We start from the raw sequence: 22,117 nt of genomic DNA, 5'->3' as shown, positions 1-22,117 counted from the left end.
TGAGGGGGACCTGGCCAGAACGTGGGTGGGAGGGGGGCTCTGGACCACGTGCAGCTGCATGGGCTCCAGCTCTGGAGCAGATGTGGGATGCTGGGGAGCTGATTATATACAGTCCCCTTTCCAGTACTTAAAGGCAGACTATAGGAAGGATGGAGGCAGTATCTTTAGCAAGGCCTATTGTGACAGGACAAGGGGTAATGGTTTTAAACTAGAGGGTATATTTAGACTGGCTATAAGGAAAAAAAATCTTTACATTGAGGGTGGTGAAACACTGGGACAGGTTGCCCACAGAGGCGGTCGATGCCCCATCCCTGGAAACATTCAAGGTCAGGTTGGATGAGGCTCTGAGCAACCTGATCTAGTTTGGGATGTCCCTGCTCACTGCAGGGGAGGTTAGCCTAGATGACCTCTAAAGGTCCCTTCCAACCCAAACCAGTCTATGACTGGAGAGCACCTGCCCTGGGACACACATGGCACAGGGCTGTGCGAACATGTAGGGGCTCCGTTCTGGAGCAGAGACCGGTGCTCAACCACCCTAGCAGGGAGCAGGGGTCCTGGGCTGGTCCTGTGGGGATGGGGCAGCCCACAGGACCAGGAGCATCACCCCACAGCAGGGAGCCAATTTCCCACAGCCCAGGGCTTCTGCAGCAGTGTGCGGGGACAGAGGGACCCTGGCCAACACTGCACTAACAGATGGGGCAGACATGAATTGAGGCAGCTGCAACCAAGCCAAGGACCCTGCTCAGGTTAGTGTTTGGACACCCAGGAGGTGCGTTTTATTGCAAAGAAAACAAAACCACAACCCTGTTGGTCCCAGGGCCAGACGCGAGTGTTTAAGTGTTCTCCGGCAGCAATGCCGAGCAGTGGCCAGGGCTTGCAGACAGTTTAGTTCCAGCAGGAATGAGGGTGTTGAGAAGAACAGCTGGGAGCCTGGCTGTCAGCCGAGACGAGCCCACGAGGCTCTCATAAGCCAGCATGGATGAAGGTACTTATTGTCTCCGACTGTCGAGCTGCCCCAAACCGTCTGCAAAGAAGAGGTGCTCCTATGTGGCTGCAAAGGTGGACAGGACCAGATGAGCTGCTGATGGCAGTGGCTGCAGTGGGATCCTGCTGTGATGCTCTACGGTCATACAGCAATAATCCATACAACAATGTACCTCCATTTCACACAGCATCCTTTGCCTGGAGGGATCCTTAAGGTGGTATCTTGGACTGTATTCTCAACCTGCATTACATACTCCACAGCACAGTTACTGTGTCACTTCTCATTGTTTTCTTTACACCCTATATACCATGAGGTGGTCTGCAGGATGCAAAGTCCTAGTACCTCTTGGACTTGACATTATAGACGCTGATCTAGATGTCTGGGCAACATCTGGGAGTAATCTGCAGTTGATCTGGCCACCGTCCCACAGCAATGGAGAGCCACTCTGATCTTGACCATGCATCCAGCCAATGCCATTGCTGGCGTTCCCCAAGGTGCAGAGCTCCTCACACTACCACCTGATGCTCTCTCTGAAGAAACACCTCCATTCCAAGCCAGAGCCTCTGCTTTCTGGCTCTGGTCCCTGGGAGGAGAGGGGGCAGGTGGAGAAGAAAGCAGGGAGATAGAGCTGAGACCCTGTATTACTACCCAGAGCCTCTAGACCGGTGACTCCAGGGAATGTCCTCACACAAACCATCCCGTATGTGCCTGCTGTAAGCCCCTCTGCTCACAGGCGAGTCCAGCAGCCCCTCATGAAAAAAGCAGGTGTCCTAAGCAAGTCACAGGAAACATACCCAGAGCTAAGAGGGGGAAAGTCCTTTTTTTGTTTATTGTTTTTCATCTCCACCACCCAGCAGCCACCAGGTGTCAGTGCGATCAAACGTCTGGCAGACGGGACTACAGTGAACTCCGAGTAGGTGGGAAAGAGTTTTCCAGGAATCCCATTCTCTCCCACATCTGCTCTGCTGCCTGGCACACCGCTCTGAGAAGTCCAGCTTTGACAGTTTTTGTTAAAAAGAAGTTTAACTACATTAAGGTGATAGAAAAGCTTCCTGTTACAAATGCTAAGACAAAGTTTCTCTTCCTCTTTATATCCTCCCTGCACAGAGCTGGAAACCCAAGCACTGAACAACAGAGTAAGTGGGCTATCAATAGCCTCTCTACAGTGCTCCCCAGCCCACAGGTCCCCAGAGATGACCCGTGTGTGCAAGGCTGTTGGGAGAGGGACAACAGTGCAATCGACTTAACAAGATCAGCCTAGTGCAAAAAAATTATACAGAGAAAAACAAATGGCAAAGGTATAAAAAGTATTACCAGACTAAAGTGAAACGCTATTAACCAGTAGATTTCTGGAGCTAAACTGAGATAATACAGCCAGGTGCACCCTGTCAGAGACAGCAGAAAATTGTTTTCAGCCTTGTGATGGCCACCCTTAGACACTCTCAAAATAGCCTGGATGCTTTGGATGCAGAAGAGAGCTCTACAGTCAGTGGAAAACCCTCAGGCCATAAGAAGCCATAAGAGCAAATCAGGAGAACTTGCTAGCTTATTAATAAGCCTGCATAGCCCCCTTGGTTTCTTTAAAATTTGAAGACTTTACATTAGATCAGCAGATGCAAAGCCTAGCCAGAAGCACTGCTTTATCAGCACCTAGTTCTTTCTCTGAATTAGAAAAGTGGAGAGAAAACAGGGCAGCAAAGCAGCTCCCAGCAATGAAGTGGAACAAGGAAGTGTTTTGTGGGTGAACTGATTCACACCTGACTGGTGGCGTTATCATTTTAACAGCCACTGGGCATTAAAAACATATTTAATGAGGATTATTGGACCCAGAAACATTTATATTGTGAAACTGCCTAAAGGCCCCCGGCCATGCCAGGCCCCGTTATGCTAAGTGCTATACAAACTCAAATTTTAACTCCGTGCTTTAATTTACTCACCATACGGTAACAACAACTTGCATTTAATCCTGTGAGTCCCAAAGTGCCATCAACACAGCCACTGAACTTCTGCAGTTTCACTGCACAGACCCATCAAACTCAGCAGGAGGCATCATCAAGAGGTGGTCAAAGAGCCACATGTGGCTGTCCACATACATGGATTGTCCCCCATTATCAACTGCTGGGGCAGGAGAGGGAACTCCTCTAAGCATCTCTGCAACCCTACTGACAAGATACAAATGGAACCGACAGTCACCACCTCCTACATAGCATGAGGAAAAGTATGGAGGCAAGATAAAAACACTGAAAATTGGAATCTGGATAGGAAACCGAAGGCTGTTACCTTCCTTGAATCCCTAATAGACTGATAGCAACGTGGTCCTACATCGAGTTGATCTGTGATTCAGTTTGTATGCAAAGCGCTATGCAAAATGAAACCACAGACTCTGGTACCTCGATTTTAGGCACTCGCATCAGGGATGAACATGCTAATAATATCTATACATACAGGGTTAGATTTACAGGTTCGGCATCAGGCTGCATATCTGGGGTCTTTCTGTACAAAGCTTCCCTTAAAGGCCAAATACGAAGCTGCATCTTGCAGTAAGTGTCCATGCAGATCCCCCTAACGGAGAGGAATACTGTTGCCTCTGACTGAAGCAAGTCCCTCAATCCATCGATGACAGAAGAAACAAATGTTCTGGGATTTCAGGCTTGACAGTAGTTCTGAGTCTTGGTTTAGGCAGGGCTCAGAGAGCAATTATGTATATTCATGTGCCTTTTATCACACCTATTCAGGGAGCTGGAGCCTCAAAGTTGCCTAAGGCATGCCTGAGACGTTCACTGGGGAGCTCTTAGATCTGATTCTCATCTCATCTGAACTGGCTTTTATGCTTGCTTAAATGCAGTGATTTTAAAGATGTTACCCCAATTTACACCTACGGGACATTAAACACTTCCCCCCCTCAGGGCAGGATGCTGAAAAGGAAACAAAAGGACCAGAAAATTATCTCCTTCTGAGTTTTTACTTTTCTCCCTGTTTAAGAAGTCTCACATACTCTCTACATTTACCTGAAAAAGACCAACTGAAACCAAACTATCCTGGAAAATAGAACAGGAGTGGAGAAGGCCTACCAGTCTAAAACTGAGACTTAAGACAAGGGATACTTCACTGCTGATTTCACAGGCGTTTGCATGAAAGAGGCAGGTAAATGTTCTTTTTGAGCAACTGTCCAACCTAAAGCAAATTTGTAGCACCATGGCACCGAATTCTCTGCAATCAGCCCAGCAAGGGTAAAGTGCTCAAACTTTGCAAACTCAGCTTGGAGCTGTGGAGCTAAAAAAGGGAGTGGGGCTGTTTGTGGTTCAAGGAGGGAAATGAGATGACAGAGGGATGTTTTCTCCAGCTGTAAACATCAGCCCATCTAATTAGCAGCTGAATGCTAGAGCACTTAAAGTCTCTTTTCACACGTGGAATTCAAACTCTGCCCAGGACATTGACTGAGTCTTGCCTCCCCTCCATCCAGAATGCACAGGTTTTACTCTACCTGCAGGGACTGAACATGATCTCAGGGTCAGGATCTGGCTGCTGTAGCTCTAGCTGGACTCCCAAAGCAAATTTACTCCCCAAAGCTGGACTCTTGGTGGCAGACTTAGCCTCACCGCCTTGCTTCTCAAGCCCAGCCACTCTCAGCCACTACCAGAGAGCTACAGTAAGTGCATTTAAAGGTGATGAAAGCATTGGTGCTACTGATAGGAATACACACAGAGACCTACACACCCACCCCTCCCACTTCCCTCTGTTTGGTGATCCTCCTGGCTCCAAGCCTCAGACACGCGCTCAGGACTTCTATCAGGAAAATCTGCCCAAAGACTTGCCCTGTCTCAAGCCTTTAAGAAGTTCCTGAGAAGCCACCTGATCCTGTGGTCCATCAGTCAAGACAGGAGAGAGACGAGTGCATTTAAGGGGGTGGTTCCCTCCCTTCTTTTTCTAAAGATGCGTGTCTTCCTCAAACACATCCACATCCTCGTTTGCCTGCTTATTGATCAGGACATCCCAGCTGTCAGGGCCGTTGATGGTGTTTCCACCATTCACGCTTGGCGGTTTCTCCTGCATTTCCGACTGGCTGTCACTGGCCACATCCAAGGTGGGGTTGTCATGGCAGCCATTCTCAACAAAGCGCAGCTCCTCACCGTGTGACTGCAGAGGAAAGGAACACAAATGGAGACAAAGGAGGACAGATCTTAAGGCTGCTGAGAAGCACAATCAGACCAGGCTATAAGGGTCACCAAGGACTTTACAGAGTCTGTGGGAAAAGGTAAATTTACTCCTAGCCCAGCCCTTGCATTCGAAACAAGCTGTCCTGAGCGCAAGAGACAGGTTTGCAACTCTTTTATGCCTGAATAGGCTCCCTTGCTGCTCCAGCAGTGTATCCAGCTATGTCCAGTAAGGGGACAGGGGAAAACAATCTGTCTTAACTTTCCAAACCCCTCCATCCCCAGGACTAAGAGTTCAGCCACCTTCTCCACCCATACAGTGCTCACCATGTTCTTCATCTTGGGCAGGCGTCTCTGCCAGCAGTTGTATATGAGCCCCAATACAATGATGATGGCACAGATGGAGCCGATGATCACCAGCACCACAAAGAGTTTTCCATAATCGCTGCGTGTCTGGTTCGGGTGTGACTGGCAGCTTGTGGTGGTTGAGTAGTTCTGGATACCAATCTAGAAGGAAGAAAGGGGTACACTAAATCCCCTGGCCTGCAATCAGATGGGATCCTGTTCAGACTTTCCAGGGTCCAAGTATAGGACCATCACTGTGGGCAGAGGAACTAAAAGTCCGGGTTAGGGAGTCAGGATGTACACTGTCTTACGTTACTAGAAGGCACATAACTAAATATAACACCATCTTCCATGAAAGTTGACACATCAGCAGATGACAGTAGGCATAATCTTATCTTGATCGCCTGCACAAGGATCACACCTACGTCCCTAGGCGGCTTTCATGGGAGAAACTGCCCAAGATAAATAGTTCCTGAGACAAACTATGGAGCACTGATGGGTGCTGAAGTTTTGGTGACTGACAGAGAATGTAACCATAATAATTAGGTTTCCATAGAAGCTCTGGTCTTAAGCAAGCATAGCGGTCTTTCCGACATCTTAAAACCAGACAGCTGCCTGCTGATCCAAAGAGCTTAGGAATGGTTTGCCAGAGCTTAGGGCCCAGTGGTTGTCAGCAAACAAAGCCCAACATCAGTCCCAGGGACTTGGCAGGTTCATATCAAACAGGTTACATATCAATTCAATAGTAAGTATCACGGGTGTAAGAGAATATCCTCCCTCCTCCTTCCAAGCTCGTGCTAGCACAAGGTCAGTGCTATGAGTAGTGTTTTATTATTGATAGAGCAGAGAGTTGGAAGCAGGTGGCAAGGCTGCTCTGGTAGGATGCACGTTAACATAGGGTCACAGTTGCACAAAGAATTCAAACCTTACACCAACACAAACCCTTCTTTCTGGATAGTTCTAGCTGCCGTTACTTCAGTCACACAATTTCTACAGGTTTGGCTTTTTGCACTTCCTCTGGTATAAGCCAATCAAAACAGGACTGAGCACTTAATTTGCTTTGTCTAACTGCACCAGTTTGTTAGGTCAGGGAAAAGCCTGACAGAAAACAGCCAGCAAGGCAGTGGCCCAACTCTGCTGCTAAAGTCAGCAGAATTACTCCAGTAGCGTAGAAAACACAAGCAGAATCAGGCCCTCAGTGCCTGCATATCCCATAGGCCTACAGAGCAAAGTCAGAGATCATGGGACCGATTTCTACTCTCATCTCTACCCTCTTCCAAGCTGTCCAGGGTCAGCAGGGCTTATATAAGGGCTAGAGGCAGCTGGCAGTGGAGTCTGGCATCTATTGCCTCGGGAGTCTCAGGTCCTCAGCCTGCCCTTGTGTAGGCAGCTGTCTGAAGGAGCGAAACACAGACCCTGGAATTGCAGGAAGGTGTGTGAACATGTCCCATCTAGCACAGGCACCTCTCCCACCTCCTTCAGTAAAGCCGGCGTACGTAAATCAGCTGCAGGTTGAGCAGGGCTAAATCTGGGACTCTGCAGCACCCACATTGCCACAGGCAATAGTGTAGAAGGGATGAGACCAAGCATCCCAGGAAAATGAATGTGTGAAACACAGGTTCACAACCAAGCCAGAAAAGCAGGGGGGGAATAACCCACAGTTACTCTCTTAATGGGAGCAGACATTTGATGGCCTGGCAACTACCAGAGAGAGGAGAGGGGAGTTTGCCAAGTGTCTGACTCATCTGTTTGCCTGCTGTAGGTTCAGCACTCGGTTAGACTGAGATATGGTTCCAGCTTTCAAGGTGCTTATTTTAATTGATAGCTAGTCTTAACAAATGGATGCAGACAGACAGGCTCTTACCTCAGCTAAGCTCCTCTTAACATCCCCCAGTGCCATGAGAACATCTTTTGTAGGGATGACACCTGTAAAGAAGGAAAGGGAGAGATTAGTGCTGCTCTCAGCTCAGGTTAGCTCAGATAGATGTAGTCATCACTGTAAAATCCCCAACAGAATGGAGGCAGGGGAATGCACATTTTGTTCATTGGTACTTTATGTTAAGAGGCTGAAAGAACACTAGGACCACAACCAAGGGTACCTCCAAATGTTCTTTAAAGGGATAGGGGGGGAATCCAGGCATGTACTGACACCAGAGACACCTAGGTGCCCGTCCCAGAGCCACAGAAGCTCTCAGGTTCTATGTCTGCTCTGAGAGCAATCAGTGACACCCAAGCAGTCATGGAGGCAGGTGCCTATGCTGCCTGATCCAGCCTTCCTGTCCAGTGCAACTTGATCTTGAGCTGCAGCACTCAAGATGTTCCCACTGAACTTCATGCTCACCTATCACAACCTTTAGCAGCTGTGTTTTACTCTGCAGGACACCCTGGCAAGGTAGTGTGCCTGGCACAACAGCAGAGGCTGCAGGAGATGTGCTGCAACAGCTCTACTCCCAGCAGGAGACCGATTTAGCCAGCGAGCCACCAGCCCACACTGAGGCACCCCCTCCTAGGACCCTCCTTCCCTTACAGTTTCCAGGATGCTCTCCATACCAGGAGAACAGCAGCAGTCAGAGAGGATATAGAGGCTGAGGCCCATTTCTCCCTTCACTTGCACAGCAGTGAAAAGAAGACCTGAACAAAAGGTAGATTATTCAAGAAGAAAATATTTTGGTCCCTGAGGTTTCTAAACTCAGGTATATCTCCCAGCTTGGATATGCTTCTGGAGTTCAGACATGTCTTCTTCTCCAGGAAGGGGGATGTCCCCTCTCATGATGGCATGAAGGTTTTAATTTAGAAGACCAAATGCTCACCAAAGCCTTTTCACTGGCACATGCTCCAGCCCAGGGGCTTAGGAGAGATGCAGTGATTTAAGGCATCAATACAGCAAATACCACTTAATTGTTATATCTTTTTTCCTATCACTGTGGGCCATTTTAGAATACTGTTGGGTTTTTTTTCCCCATATAGGCCATAACATCAACATTAGAGGCCTCTGTCATAGCAGGAAGCAAAAGCAGTACAGGAAAAGCACCCCCCTCGCAAAGGGGATTAAAGAGATGACAAATGTTCCAGCCCAGCCCACCTTTCACTGTCAGCTTTTGTTTCTTTGGGGATGTGGGAGAGGCACTGTCAGGCCTGGCCCAGTTCAGACAAGACTTAATAACTGTTAAGAAGTGAACTAAGAGCAGGCTGTCACATTTTGCCATTGCAGTGGCTTGCCCATGGAGGAGAGTAAGTAAGTACCGGGATAAAGCTGATGGATGCTCAAGTGAAGGCAATCCAGGGGAGGAGCAAAGCAGGAGGTAAAGTGCAGAAGATGGAGCTTCATGCAAGTGGTGAGGGACAAGCCAGAAGGCAGATGTGAAGAAAAAGGGTCTGATGTCCTCAGTCCCCCTCCATCCCTCAAGTCCAGTTAAAACGGAGAACTGGTGGGATTAAAATGGAGTAGAGAGCAAAAGCTCCTTCCAACATGGCTGAGCACCTCCTTTTGAGGGCCCCTTAAATACAACCCCCCAACATGGGAAGGCTCCTTCTCCCAGCACTTACCCTGTTCCCCTGACAGTGTCATTAGCAAATGCTTGTCATTCTCATTGGGTTTGCTCAGAGAGATCAGCCAGCGGTCCTGTGGTCCATCCGCTTGTCTGGAGAAGGCATCCTCCACCAGTGCCAACAGCTGGGGACCCCTCTCCAGCCGAAACTCCTCCTGCCACAGGAAAGGGACTTTGGTGAGCACATGGAGGGAACAGGGCAGATGTAGCACTGCAGGGCTGGCGTGGGTGTGTGGCCAAGACCCCTGAAGCAGGCATGCCCAAAAGCCAGCAATGCTAAACCTGGTGCAACACTCCCCTGCACATCCCCAGTGCCCCAGGCTAAACCCACATACATCGCCTGACACACCAACTCTCTTCCTCTACTCCTGCAGCTACCATATGCCCCATACCATGCCAAGCCCAGCTCCCCTGGTACATAGGGATCCTGAAGCGACATTATTGTTTCAGGCAAGAAGGAATCAGCCAGGCTCTTCCCCGCAGCCAGCGCTGGGTCAGCGGGTGCTGCTCAGCCTGACATGCTCCAGCCATCCCTGGGCAGGCTCCTTTGCTGCTTTCTCACTCCTGTGTTTCTATTCTTATCTCCAGTTGCCATGCCAACCTGAAGGCCACATAGATGATTAATAAAATGGAGAGCTCTTGTTGCCATGGCAATGTGAAGCGCTCAGGGCAGGCATAGGCCTGTGCCGAAAACGGACTAATTGGAAAAGACACCGATGACTGGGGCCTGAATCGCAAAGGCCTGCCAGTGCCTCATCTCATCAGGTTATGGGTTTCGGCATGGGAGGCAGGAGGAGCAGCGCCAGGATGCAGCACCACGCTGCTCAGCTGCAGCTCTGGCTCATGGCCCCGCTGCCAGCCTGCAGCTCTGTTTTGGGGGATGAGGAGGTGCCCAGAGAGAGACTGAAGTGACTGCCTTGCCCAGAGCCCATTAGAAAGATAAATGGGCTGCCAGCTTAACCCAGCAATACAGACATCATCCCTGCTGCAGGTAAAAGCCTGGCACTATGAAGAATATTAAAACTCAAGGAGCAGCCCTCTGGAAGGGGCTACGCAACCTCCATGTCCCTCGGCTTTCCAGAGGGACTTGGTACCACACCAGATCAGGGCACAAACATAGGAAATATGTGATGAAACCCCATTCACAGTAATTTAAACTACAGCACTTGCAACGTGGGCTCTCCCTCACAACTTTGGAACTCCAAACACCACAGGGCTCAGATACAGAAACCAGAAAACGGACAGGCAGAGGGTAGGTGAGTTGCCCAAACTGAGCAAATTACCATGGGTAGGAAACAAACTGCATCAACATCAGCGGAAATGAGAAAAGCTTGATTCCAGCTTCAGCCATGCAAAGTCGTAATGGGAGGCAGGAAACAAAGCAATGTTCATGTTAAATATGTATGCTGAGAAGTGTCCCTTTGAATAAGGGGGAGGACAGCACAAATCATTCGCTGGGAAATGTTTTGAAACATGAAATCAAGTAGAAAAACAGTTCAGTCCTGCCTATCCCCAGGGTACTGTCTTCTTTCAGCAAGGCAGAACTGAGGGTTCAACAGTAACGGCATGGTTTGGTCAAGAGACATCTGCACATCTGCTTTTCAGTTCTCACTCTTCCAGTGGTTTGAACAACACAAGTGCAAGTGACCACAGGAAGGAAGATACTATGTGTTACAAAATTAACTAGTATTTAAACTCCAGACGTGGAAGAAAGAGCAAAGGGGACTAGGACGTAGAAGAAACAGGGCAGCAGGGCTCTGGTTTTCAAGGGCTGATTTTCTGAGTTGCAATTGTGAACTGTAGCAGAGATACTTAAAACCCTCCAAAGAGAAAACTGGTTTGCCTAAATCAAGAGGAAAGAGACTGACTTTTCATGTACCCTTAAAGCAGTCAGCATGCTTTATTGTGTACAGGAATTCCTCTGTTTTCCCTGTCCCTAAAAAGTTTACCTTGAAAAAAAAATAAAAAAAAAAATCCCCCCCCCAAACAACTCACCAGTAGTGGAAATTGGTCAGTGCCACAGAGCCACCCTGCAATAACAAAACCAGCCAGTTCTGCCCAGAGCAGGAGCCACAGCAAGAGAGTGTGGACACCTGAGGCCAGAACTCAGTTCCCTGATGAAACATTTTGGTCTCAGCCTGTCAGGCTGGTAATAATTTCTTAGAATTATGAAAGGCACCTTGACCCCAGGCCTTTCATAACTGCTTTTAAAGTGCCTGATAAAAGGCCCAGCAGAGGTGAATGAGCCCTTTACCAGGGATCCACAAGGGGCTCTGGTGTCATGAATTAACTGCAGCTTTATGGGGATGGACGGACAGGCATTGGATTAGCAGAGCATGGCTGGTTAACAGACCCAGATAACACACAAGATAACAGGGTAGGGAGAAGAAGCACTTAAGAAAGATTTAGTGACAGCTGCTTGACACTGAACCATTCACACTGCAAACGGGAAGTCCCTATTCCTCTGAGCCATCAGAGGAACATTACTATATCCTGGAAGAGGAGGAAGGAAAAGGCAGAGAGGGAAGGAGACTCACACCTCAATCCTGCCACGTTTCCTACCAGTAAGGGGTGCAATGCTAGAAGTTCTCATGTCTCATGACAATCCACGTACTGACTGGCACAGACTAGCAGCCAGAAGTTAGTCAAAATCCAATATGGGACTGACATGTGCTAGACTTTAGGCAAACTCCTCTCGCTCCACCTACTCTTTCCCCATTTCGAGAACAGGAATATTTCTGTCCTAACTCCCCTCCTCTCCACAGCCTCTATAAGGACTTCAAGAGTTAGTGCTTTTAAAATGCTTTGCAGTGATAGCAGACAGCAAGAGCTGTGCCTGCCTGCACATCTCTAAGCACTATTCCCCCCATGCCATCAAATCTGTTTCGACTGACTTACACAGTCAATGTTATCTGACATATTCAGGATGATGTAGTTTTTCCCCGCAAGGTTGCTCCAGTCTTTGCAGATCACCTGGAGAGACAAGACAAAGACAGCTGGGTTTGGGTAGCAAATGCATCTCTCCTGCTGAAAGCACGGGGTACAAAAGGGACAGGAGCAGGGGGCTGTGCCCTACCCCAGAGAAGGGCTTCTCAAAGGAAGTAACTGTCCTCTAATTCTCTGGAATAAGGAGGAAACGCTATTTCAGTGCTAGCACATGGGGTATGGAAAAGGTACTGTGCCAGCTTGCCACAGCTCAGCTTACCTTCCACCTGTATCTACACATCAGGATGACTCAGATACTCAGTGGAAAGCTCTCTAGCCTGCAACCTTACCTTGCACATGATCAGCACTTAACACAAAACCTAACTAGGAGCCTCTGTGGTTCTTAAACAAACTGGTGAGACAGGGCAGCACTTTGCAGGCAGGATTGGATACACAGAGGGACTAAGCCACTTGCTTAGGGCGCCGAGTTCCATGGGGAAGAAAGCAAAATGAAAAGCTTTCCCTGGTATTTTCTCACCAGCCAGCTGCTGCTACCTACCTTCTCTTAACCAGCTGCCAGTTTGCTGTATTCAGGAACTGCAGTTCACCTCGTATTTCCTCTACCACAGACTCTCCTAGACTAAAATCACCACAGATCTCTGTATCCTGCTCCAACTGCTCTGCATCTGGTCACTGCAGGCAGCAGCAGCAGCAAAAATAGCACTTCCTTCTCACTCCCTTTCCAGAAATCCTTGGGGCTGTTTTTGTCCTGACACTTCCAATAATGCAGGCTGAAGAAACAAGGAGCTTTTGCTGCCGTGCATGCCCCAGGGGGCAGGTGTTATTTAGAAGCAGGATTTTGTGCAGGAGTTCGCTGGGGAAGATGTTAGTGGGCAGGACTTTCACCAAAGATGATGGATACCCTTAAGAAGTGCTGTGAAAAACATCCCCCAAAATTCAGTTTTGGCTGAGTGAACAAAAGAAAAAGCTACTTCCACCAGTCAGACTTCAGGAGATGGGTAAGGTTAAGGGGTTAAACAACCACCCAGAGAGATGTACCCAAGTATCTCCACTGCAACCTCTCACCCACACCCTCTTCCCAGTGCTACCTGTGCTGAGTCCCAGGGCAGCTCTGTTGGCAGCATGGCCATGCGGGTGTCCCCAGCTTGCGGTGACAAGCTCCTCTCTGCTGCCACAGTTTCAGTGGCAGACTCGGTGTCATTCCAAATGGGATCCAGCGCAGGCTCATCAACCCTGTTCCACGGAGACACAGAAGTGGTGGGGGGCTGCTCACTGCCAGAAAGAGTCTGGATGCCTGGGGAGCTGCCTCCAGGAGAGGGTGTCCCCACAGGCATTTCTGCGGTCTGCTCCATTTCTGTTAGCACCGTGGGCTCCAGCATCTCCCACCCCAGCGTAGTCTCTGAGACCTCCTCTCTGGCTGAATGCTCTTCCCCACCAGCCTCCACCGTGGTGTCTGCAAGCTCTGCTCTTGTGGTAGTCACAGTCAGCTCCAAATCTGCTCCCCCAACAGCCCATGTGTCCCCAGCTGTCACCTCAAAGGTCTCTTCTGAAACACTGGGAGACCTCACAGCAGTAGTAGTAGAAAAAATAGAGGACACAGGCAGAAGACCTGGTCCCATGCTGCTCCCAAGGTCTAAGCCTGGAGGAACAGAGTCCTCTTCTTGCCATCCTGCGGCTGCCTCAGTCACAACACCTGGCCTGGCAGAGGCTGTGGAAAACAGAAGGGAGGAGTCATCTTGGCCCACTGGCTCAGATGATGTAATCTCTGGCCCAGAGGTCTGGAGGCTCTCCACTCCTCCTTTTGAGTGGTCTATAGGGAGCAGCCCCTCCTCTTCCTCCAGCGTGCTGGAGAAAGGCGTCTGCAAGTCAGGCTCAACAAATTCTGCTGGTGGCTGGACAGTGGCTGTTTCCCAGTTGTCTTTCACCTGTGTCCCATTCCCTTTCAGCAGGGCCTTCTGAGATGCAGCAGGAAAGCTGTAATCTAAAGAGAGATCCAAAAGACTTCATGTCACATCCCAAGTAACCATGAACTCTGAAAGGCAGAGAGCTGGCTTTCCCATAGAGCCATTATATGTGTCTACCCACAGACGGGCTCAAAGGGCAGAGACCCTCTAAGAGCAGGTAGCCTGCCACTGAAAAGAACAATCCCATCTGACAAGTGCAGTGCAACCTTCTGCTCTTCCCCACCTCCCTATCCCATCCCAGCAAACAACCTTCCCTAAGGATAATTCACATATTAATTTTCCAATTCCTTTCTGTCCTGGAGGCGTTTTCACAGACTTGCTAGCCAGGAGATCTGCAAATAACAACTTTGAAAACCTCACCTTGGAGATGCAAGGTATGAGTGTTAATAATTAAGCTGGGACCCAGGGATTAATTTCACATGGGATTCAGAAAGATATGGGTGGTAGCAGCCACTGGTAGAAGCCAGAAACAGGAGCCAAATCTAACTCTCCTCCCTCCAACTTCAGCCCCTGGTTATTCTGTGGCTCTGACCATAAATGCATGTGACATTGCTAGACAAATGTAGATGCTGAAGGAGAAAGATGCACCTCACAAAGGCAAGGTCAGAGCAGGCAGTGGCTTCTTCTGGAAGCCCAGCAAGGAGGTGGGATCCCAGGATAAGGAAAGCATCTGTAAGATCCGACACATTAAGCTCAGAGTGGCAGGCATAAATCAGCCTTCAACTTTTTGAGAAATTGCCTGTACCCAAGGAGCTCTGTTTCAGGAGTTTGCATCCCAGTTAACTCCCTTTCTCCACAAGACAAGCACAGCACTTATTCCGAATGAGAAAGGGAAGGAAGAGCATCCCTCCGCAGCCAGAAAGGAGCGCCCTGCCCTGTCTATGGTTACCATTAAGTGAGTGAAATCCCCAAGGCCCCCATCTCCTCTCCTGCCTGCCAAAGCAGATGCTCCACTGAGCATAGTAGGCAGCAGCTGTCTGGATGCCTTACTGAGGAGACCTGCACAAGGAATCTCCATGCATCCCTGACTCCAATCCATTACTTGCTGCTGCCAGAGCAGGGCAGGTTTGAGCTCCCAGGCAGGGAGGGCCATATCAGCAAACACATCCATTGCCTTGGATATTCCCTGGCAACCAGGACTGCTCAATGCTGCTCCTGCATGCTCCTCCCCATTCCTCCCGAGCAAAGAACGACGCTGCTCCCTCCACCCTGAGCAGGAGATGCAAAGATGCTCCTGTTCAGGTGGGAAGTAGCTTCCCTAATGCACAAATCATTCCCTTCATGCTGTCAGCAGCTCCCTCCAGATGCTGCCCAAAGATGAGTGTGATCCAGCTGCTGACCCTGGGGGTTGTTATGTGGTGACTGTCTCCCAGTTCTGGCTGCAAACAGGCCACTGAGACCTACTGACCACTGCAGGCAGAAGCAATGTCTGCTTTGCCACTGTGTTTCAATAGAGAGCGCCCATCCTGGCTGAGATTCTACCCAAGGAGCTTTAGAATTAAAAGATTACTGCTACCCAACAGTCTACCTAGTGATGCTCCCTCAGAGGCCAAGGAGGCTGGTAAGAACAATCAGCTGCAGCACAAACAAAAGCCATCTCCCCTCCACAGCCTGGCACTGGTCTTCCCAAAGGCCCATACCAACAGATACACTTCCCAGTGTCTGCAGACACAATTGCTGCCTTACTGGGTGGGTGGTAGTTAATGGTAGGAATAGCCATAGACCATGGGATTGAGGACATTAGGTTGGGACTCTCTTCAGACAGATGGTGAAGGTTTAGTGCATCTCCCAGGGCTCCAATGCTCCTCTTGCTGCGGGGATACTCAGGGTTTACACCAAGATCACTAACCTCTGCAGGAAGCCTGTCTGCCCTGATGTGCTGTGGGTAAAAATTCAGGGGTTTGCCCCTTAAAAAAAGGCCCTGTCAGATGTGATGTTATTTGCAAGAGTCAGTGATCCAAACTGCCATCTCCTTTGCCTAAAGACACTCTCAGCTATTCTCGACTCCTCTGCACCTCCTCTCTTCCCTGCCCCTCTTCCCACCTGGAGGAAAGCAAGAACTGGCAGATGGGCACAGCAGAAAAACAAACCAGGAAAAAGCAGGGTGACATTTACCCCACAGGAGCTAGAAATGCTCTTGGCCTGTCAGCTCTCCTTTGAAGTCATACATTCATCCTTTCCTTAAGGTGCTCTGTCACAGATCAGCTAGCTCCCATGGGGTAAAGCCCCATGTAGTGCAGCTATGCCACCTTTCCACCAACCAACAAGATCTAAGGATGCCAGAGGGACTGCCGCCTCTGCCATCTCTCCAGGGCAATGGAAGCTCAGGGAGAACCCATTGCACTCTCTCCCAGCAGGCTTCTGTCTTACAAGGCAGCCAAAGATAGAAACCTGAGACGCTTCTCTGGGCCAACAAATCAACAAGGCAGAAGCAGACACGGGAATCTGCACACTCGCTGCTGATTGCATTAACGTTCCCACTTGCCACCAGTCTCTCCACTACCCTGCATGCTAAGTTGGGAGCATCCTTCTCCTGACTGGTTCATAAGACCCCATTGATTAAAACCTCCACTCCCCTCAAATCTTGCAAGGGCTGATATTCAGATTTGCATGGACAACAGTGAAACTCGAGGCATTTTGGTCAGAGCTGAGCTGGTTTGTGTCCCTTAAAACAAGGAGCTCCCCATACAACCCAGTTCCCAAAGGGGTTCAATCACTTTCCAGGTTCAGAGCTTCAGTGCGTCAATCCTTCCTTCCAGACTTTCCAGCTAGACACTCAGTTCCTGTCCGGAATCATCTCCTACTGTCTCACTACCAAGGGTGTCTGTCCACTTCTCAAGATCAGGTCTCCAAGGCGCTCAAATTTTCTTTTCTTCTATGATTTGAAGGAATTTTTGCATCCATCCGTCTCCTTGGTATGATCCCAGCCACTAAGCTGGTTCCTGCACCTTCTTCCCAAGGCTCCTTCAAGCTGGTTTCTGTCACTTATCTGTGTAATGCAGAGCTAAGAGCTTCTCCACTGGAAGAGTCTTCTCAGCATTTGCCTTCATTCTCCTTCTCCCCAGCCCTAAGGGAACTCAAAGAGTATCAACCATTTTTAGCGGCTCCTTCCAACATTTGGCTAACAGTTCCCCTTCAGCAAGTGGTCTTCTAGATGCTGCAACCCACTGGCCCACCTGGTTGCGCTCTCCCTTCAGTAGACTCTCTCTACCTGGCTCCCATGCCTTGGGAACATGGAAGTGCACCCACAGACCTTCCCACCTACCTATGCCAGTGCTATCCACTCCCATTCCCACTAGCTTTTGTGGTGAGAAACAGCAACCGCTGAACAGGCAGGCCAGACAGAGACTCAAGTGACCTGTGCTCCTGCTGCAGAAGTGGGGCAAAGTTTTCTGTTGAAGGAGACAGGTATTATGGAGCTGGCTGCAGTACCAGATTCATCTGGCTAGTTTATCAGTTCAAACTTCAGTGAGGAAGCAGAGCACTGCCAAAGCAAAGGGTGCCTGTGAAAGGAGGTAGTAACTGCACATACCATCAGCTCCTTCCAGGCCAAGGTCTGCTTTGTAAGTCTTCCACCCAGATTAGCAGTACTTTGGAGGACAAGAGGAACTTGTGGCCACACGCAGAGGTTGCATGTGCCACATACCCCTTCCAGCCACGAACAAGAGCAGCCAAGCTGTGATGGAGCCAGCCTGATCACTGAGGGGGACAGCTCACTGGAGCCACAACACTGTCCCAGCATCTCTAGCCAAACAGTCTAGCAGGGATAGACTTGACAAGTGTTAGCAGGCAGCCACAGCTCCATGTCACGTTCTCTCCTAGAGCTTCTCATTCATACCATACCCTTGGGAGTCTGGTTCACCGATATGAAATTCCACACCTCCACCTCACCTCCTTGCCACCACATCCTTAGCTACACCCCTTAATGCTTTCTGTCAGTAGTGATATTATTCACATTGCAGCATCCAGCTGTCTTCGCCTCCCACAGCCCCCTCCAGTTTTTATCTTCCAAGATCTCTTGCAAAGACCCTCAGGCACTATTTTCTAAAGAAAAGATCTTGCACAGCCCTCCAGCTACTCAAAGACCTGCCCTTTGCAGCTCCCAGCAGACCTAGGTCTGAGTCACAGAGATAATTTTCTTTGCCTGGGGAGACGATTTGCCCTGGGAGAGGTGAGCATGAGCTCCAAACCTCTGCAAAAGCCACCATTTAGGTGACATCCTGCTTCCCCTGCAGTCAATACCGAAATTTCCCTGACACCAGATGGGCCAACACTTGGCACTGTGCCAAAGCATGATTCCCCTGCCAGACACTTAATTCATTACATTTCTGCTTCTCCATTCAGAAGAGCTGGTCTCCATTACTGCCCTAACTGTTTAAAGCAACTGTGACAGCTCAGAAAAAGGGTGACCCTCATTGTTTTTAGCACACATAACCTGCCCATAAGGTCTTTATTGGATTAAACTGGAAGATCATGTTAACCAGTGATTGAATTACTGATAACTAGAATGCACTGTAATAAAGACAAGAACACTCCTGGGCTCCCACCACAACGACGCAGCCTGATAGCACCATTCACACTAAAGCACCTGCCAACTTCAGGAAGTGCAAGGTGCACTCTACTCGCTGCTTAAAACCCAGCCAGCTCTGAGGTAGCATACGGAGAACAGCAAGCAGTATAGAGCAGTGAGGTTTACTGCAAAAAGGCATACTCCATCTGATTGAAACTGCAGGGGGATTTCAGAGAGGCAAAATATAATTACTGGTGCTGGAATTGAGCCAGCTGGGGCTAATATCCTTATCTTCCAGAAGAGATAGGAGAAGTTAGTATCTGCAACTCCAGGACAGGTCCACACACACAAAAAGAGATCATAATTAAGGGAGACCCAGGGTAGGAAAGTGGTTAGGTCTCATTATGCTTGGAACTTGCTTCAGGTAGAGACTGGGCACCAAGTGCTACAGCTGTTCCCAAAGAGCCCCATGTCTTTTTCCTGCTCCATGTATGAGCTGCATTAAGACAACAATAAGCCACCCTCACCCAAACAGAGTTGGTCAGGGATAGCTGCACCAGAATAACACTATGCACAGAGAAACCCTCTTTGTCACAGGTCAGCCTTTGTCTGCGGTGTCTTAGTCGAGATGGCTTGTCCCAAGATAGATCACGTAACATGTCAGTGTACACTAAACCAGGCCATAAACAAGAGACATCCTGGTAGCTGAGCTCAGGCAGGGGGCTGCTCAGTGCTAAGCTTCTTATGTAGACAGTCTTTACCAGGTGCTTCATTTCATTAATGCTTGGGTTGAAGATGGTATTAAGAACTGCAGATTTGCTGTCAGTCTGGATGAAGAGGCAGCAGACTTCAGTAAGGCTGAGAGATACTGGGATCTCTCTGGCCAGAGGCAAGTGATTCATCATGGAAGGAAGCGAACCTCACTATCAGAGAGGAGTTGGGGATGGAAGATATTTTATCCCATTAGCTGGTCAGAAAACTTATTTTTCTTTGAATACAGTCCTTCTAACTCATCTGTCCTGCTATTCCTCATCCTAGCCCTCCTGGGAACCCCTTCTGCTAATTACTATGAAAAGATTACAATTTGCCCCCGCCCAAAGCACCTCGTGCCATCCTAGTGAATCACCAACCTATAAAGTCTAGATTTTATAGCTCCCAGCACAGTCATGCCTTGGTCTTCAAAGGCACAACCTTGGAGCTAAAAGAGCAGACCCTGGCTGTAATGAAGCGAGCTTCATGCCAGCCCACCATCACACTGGGAGATGTGATGATGCACTGCAATCCTTGGAGGCTCACCGGTTAGGCAAGGGAAGAGGGGGACTAAGTGCCTTCATCCACCAGACATTCACAAGTCTTGCAATAGTTTTTGGAAGCCCACACTTCCCAGCAATTAAGGATTAGGCTGCTTCAACCTAAAGCCTTCACTAGAAGTGAAACACATGGGGCACTGTGTTCTGAGCCAAAGGAGAACACAGAGAGGTGCAAACCAGGGAGCACTCCAGGATAGATATGCCACCATATAACTCTTTCACTAAAGATCAGGGACTCAAAGGGACCTGCAGCCCCTAAAGCTAGAAAAGTTGTTGTGTCTGTTGCCCAGGAAATCCAGTGTGACAACAGGAAACATGGGGGATTGGAAGCTTCCAGGCAAAACAAGATGGGGAAGGTGGGAAGAAGGGAAAGGAAGACAAGAAGGGCCAGACGCAAATCCCTGCAGGTCCACTCTATCCTCAGGACTGACCTGTGCCTCAGGCCAATTTGATACCAAAGGTGAAACAAAGCAGCCAAACCCAAGCTACAACCTGAGAAGCTTTGGAGTTCCCTAGAAGCCTGCAGGCAGTGAGATGCAAAAGTAACAGGTTCACAACTCCCCTGACTTGCCTCTTGGCTGAAGTATAAGTCACATGCTGCTTCTTCCCGTAAGGATATGGCATCCACGTTCCCATCAGACTTAATCCATCTCTTCCAGATGCAGCTCCACTGGGTAGCAGCTGTGCATGGGTTAGCACACATGCAAGCGCACACTTCCATGCACACTCGGAACGAGACAAATCTCAGGGTCCTTCCACAGGCTGGCACTCACTGATGTCAATATAGACTTACTGTTCCATGGCATAAATCAGCAAAAGCACATTATTCAGGAGAATCAGAGCCCCAGGCTGAGCTGTGCCGTGCCAGTGGGAGTTTGTTCTCACTTTCTAATGGACTAACAGGTGGCCCTAGTTGCCACATGTTTTCCAGAAATATTTTAAAGGATGTTCAAGTGCACTTAAAAAGAGCAGCAGCTGCAGATTTTTATTACTTTTTATCTCTTGCAGCCTCAAAGTTGCACAAAGGCAGAAGTCTCTCCACACAGACTTCAGAAGGACATGTTGTTAAAAAAAAAAAAAAAAAAGGAGATGACTAACACAGCTTTGAAATCTCAGGAGATCTGGCCTATCTGCAACAAGACCACCAATTCCAGGCCCAGTATATTTACACCAAACATCGAAAGAAGCCAGCACAGGTCTCCTTTCACAGTAGGGAATTTTCTCTCTCCAGTGGTACAACAATTCTGTTTTGAGCCTTCATTGATACAGGGCCTCAAATCTGTGCCTAGGACAGAGCTACCAACTATGCCAGGCTACACTTTATTGTCATTTGGAGAGAAATCCCACAAAAGGAAAACTTATACAATAAACTTTTCTTAAACAGCAGCTGTTTGAAACTGGTTAATGGATTTGTACATTGAAAATTACCTAACAGATGTCATCACACAGTTCCACAAAGTATCACATGGCATCTGTCACACATACAGAACATAAGATCCATTGGTTGTGTGCACCTCTCATGCACAGGCTTTGCATGACAGGAGAAGGCTGCCCAACTTAGGGATGCTATTACAATATCCTTTATTGTAAAATGACACACAGCAGGTTTCTAATTAAATTTTAAGCAGAAACGCGCTCCCAGCTCTTGAATAATTCAAACTGTTCTATTAACCAAGGTTCTGAAATGCCACCAAGACACATGCTCTGGACACAGCAATGGCCAGTGGAAACAGCAGTGCTTGGAAGCACGGAAGTGGTTAGCTGGGCAGTGGATAGGGCAAATTACGCATAAAGGACAGCTGAAAGAGCACATCTGTTCATGGAGGAAAGCACTGCAGGCAAGAACAGAAGGAGAGAGGAACGTGTTCTGCATACAAATGGGGCAAGGCACGTGCGAGAGGCAAGTCTGGGTTTGGTACCCACTGCATCTCGCTTTCAATGCACAAGCACATGCTGTTCTCCAAGTCACGTCCAGATCTATGAGTACATGCAGGTGCCTGCTGGCACCCAAATAAAAGCGCCGCTGAGCACACTGCCAGTGTGTGAGAGCCGCTAAGCCAGAGCATGTCCCAAGGATGTGCTCGTAGGAACACGCACCATCTGCCCCCCAGCATCACTGCAGAGGCAGCATCTGCACAGCTTCCCCACAGCCAGGCCTGCAAGTGCCCTGGGGACCACATGAGCCGCAGGGCAGCAAGAGCATGGCCAGATGAGTTTAGCAGCAATGTTAGTGAGCAAAGGGCTTTGGAGACCTAAGCTGGGATGGCCCTTGCCCCATGTAGCGTGCACTGTGCCCCAGCGGGCAGTCTGAGCCATAGCACTGCAGCAGCCCTCAGCCCTGTGTGAACAGAGGTC

The 22,117-nt window shown here is 49.1% G+C and overlaps 1 protein-coding gene across 2 annotated transcripts in view; it reads right to left on the bottom strand.

Annotated features, from left to right (window-relative positions):
- Nucleotides 1-749: 749 nt before the first annotated feature.
- PODXL2 (podocalyxin like 2) overlaps nt 750-22,117 on the bottom strand; it is a 33,475-nt gene continuing 12,107 nt past the window's right edge. The window contains exons 3-8 of one of the 2 annotated variants that reach the window (XM_064453756.1): nt 13,067-13,959; nt 11,931-12,005; nt 9,031-9,187; nt 7,349-7,410; nt 5,467-5,646; nt 750-5,122 (exon numbers count right to left, since the gene is read on the bottom strand). In XM_064453756.1, coding sequence (XP_064309826.1) covers nt 4,913-5,122; nt 5,467-5,646; nt 7,349-7,410; nt 9,031-9,187; nt 11,931-12,005; nt 13,067-13,959 — 1,577 coding nt within the window. In that variant the 3' untranslated portion in view covers nt 750-4,912. The remainder of the gene's footprint in view (nt 5,123-5,466; nt 5,647-7,348; nt 7,411-9,030; nt 9,188-11,930; nt 12,006-13,066; nt 13,960-22,117) is intronic. The other variant, XM_064453757.1, reaches the window with a different exon arrangement.

The sequence above is a fragment of the Phalacrocorax carbo genome, chromosome 6, assembly GCF_963921805.1.
Source record: "Phalacrocorax carbo chromosome 6, bPhaCar2.1, whole genome shotgun sequence".
NCBI lineage: Eukaryota > Metazoa > Chordata > Aves > Suliformes > Phalacrocoracidae > Phalacrocorax > Phalacrocorax carbo.
The sequence above is the reverse complement of the archived record's forward strand: the minus strand, read 5'-3'. Positions and strand labels throughout refer to the sequence as shown.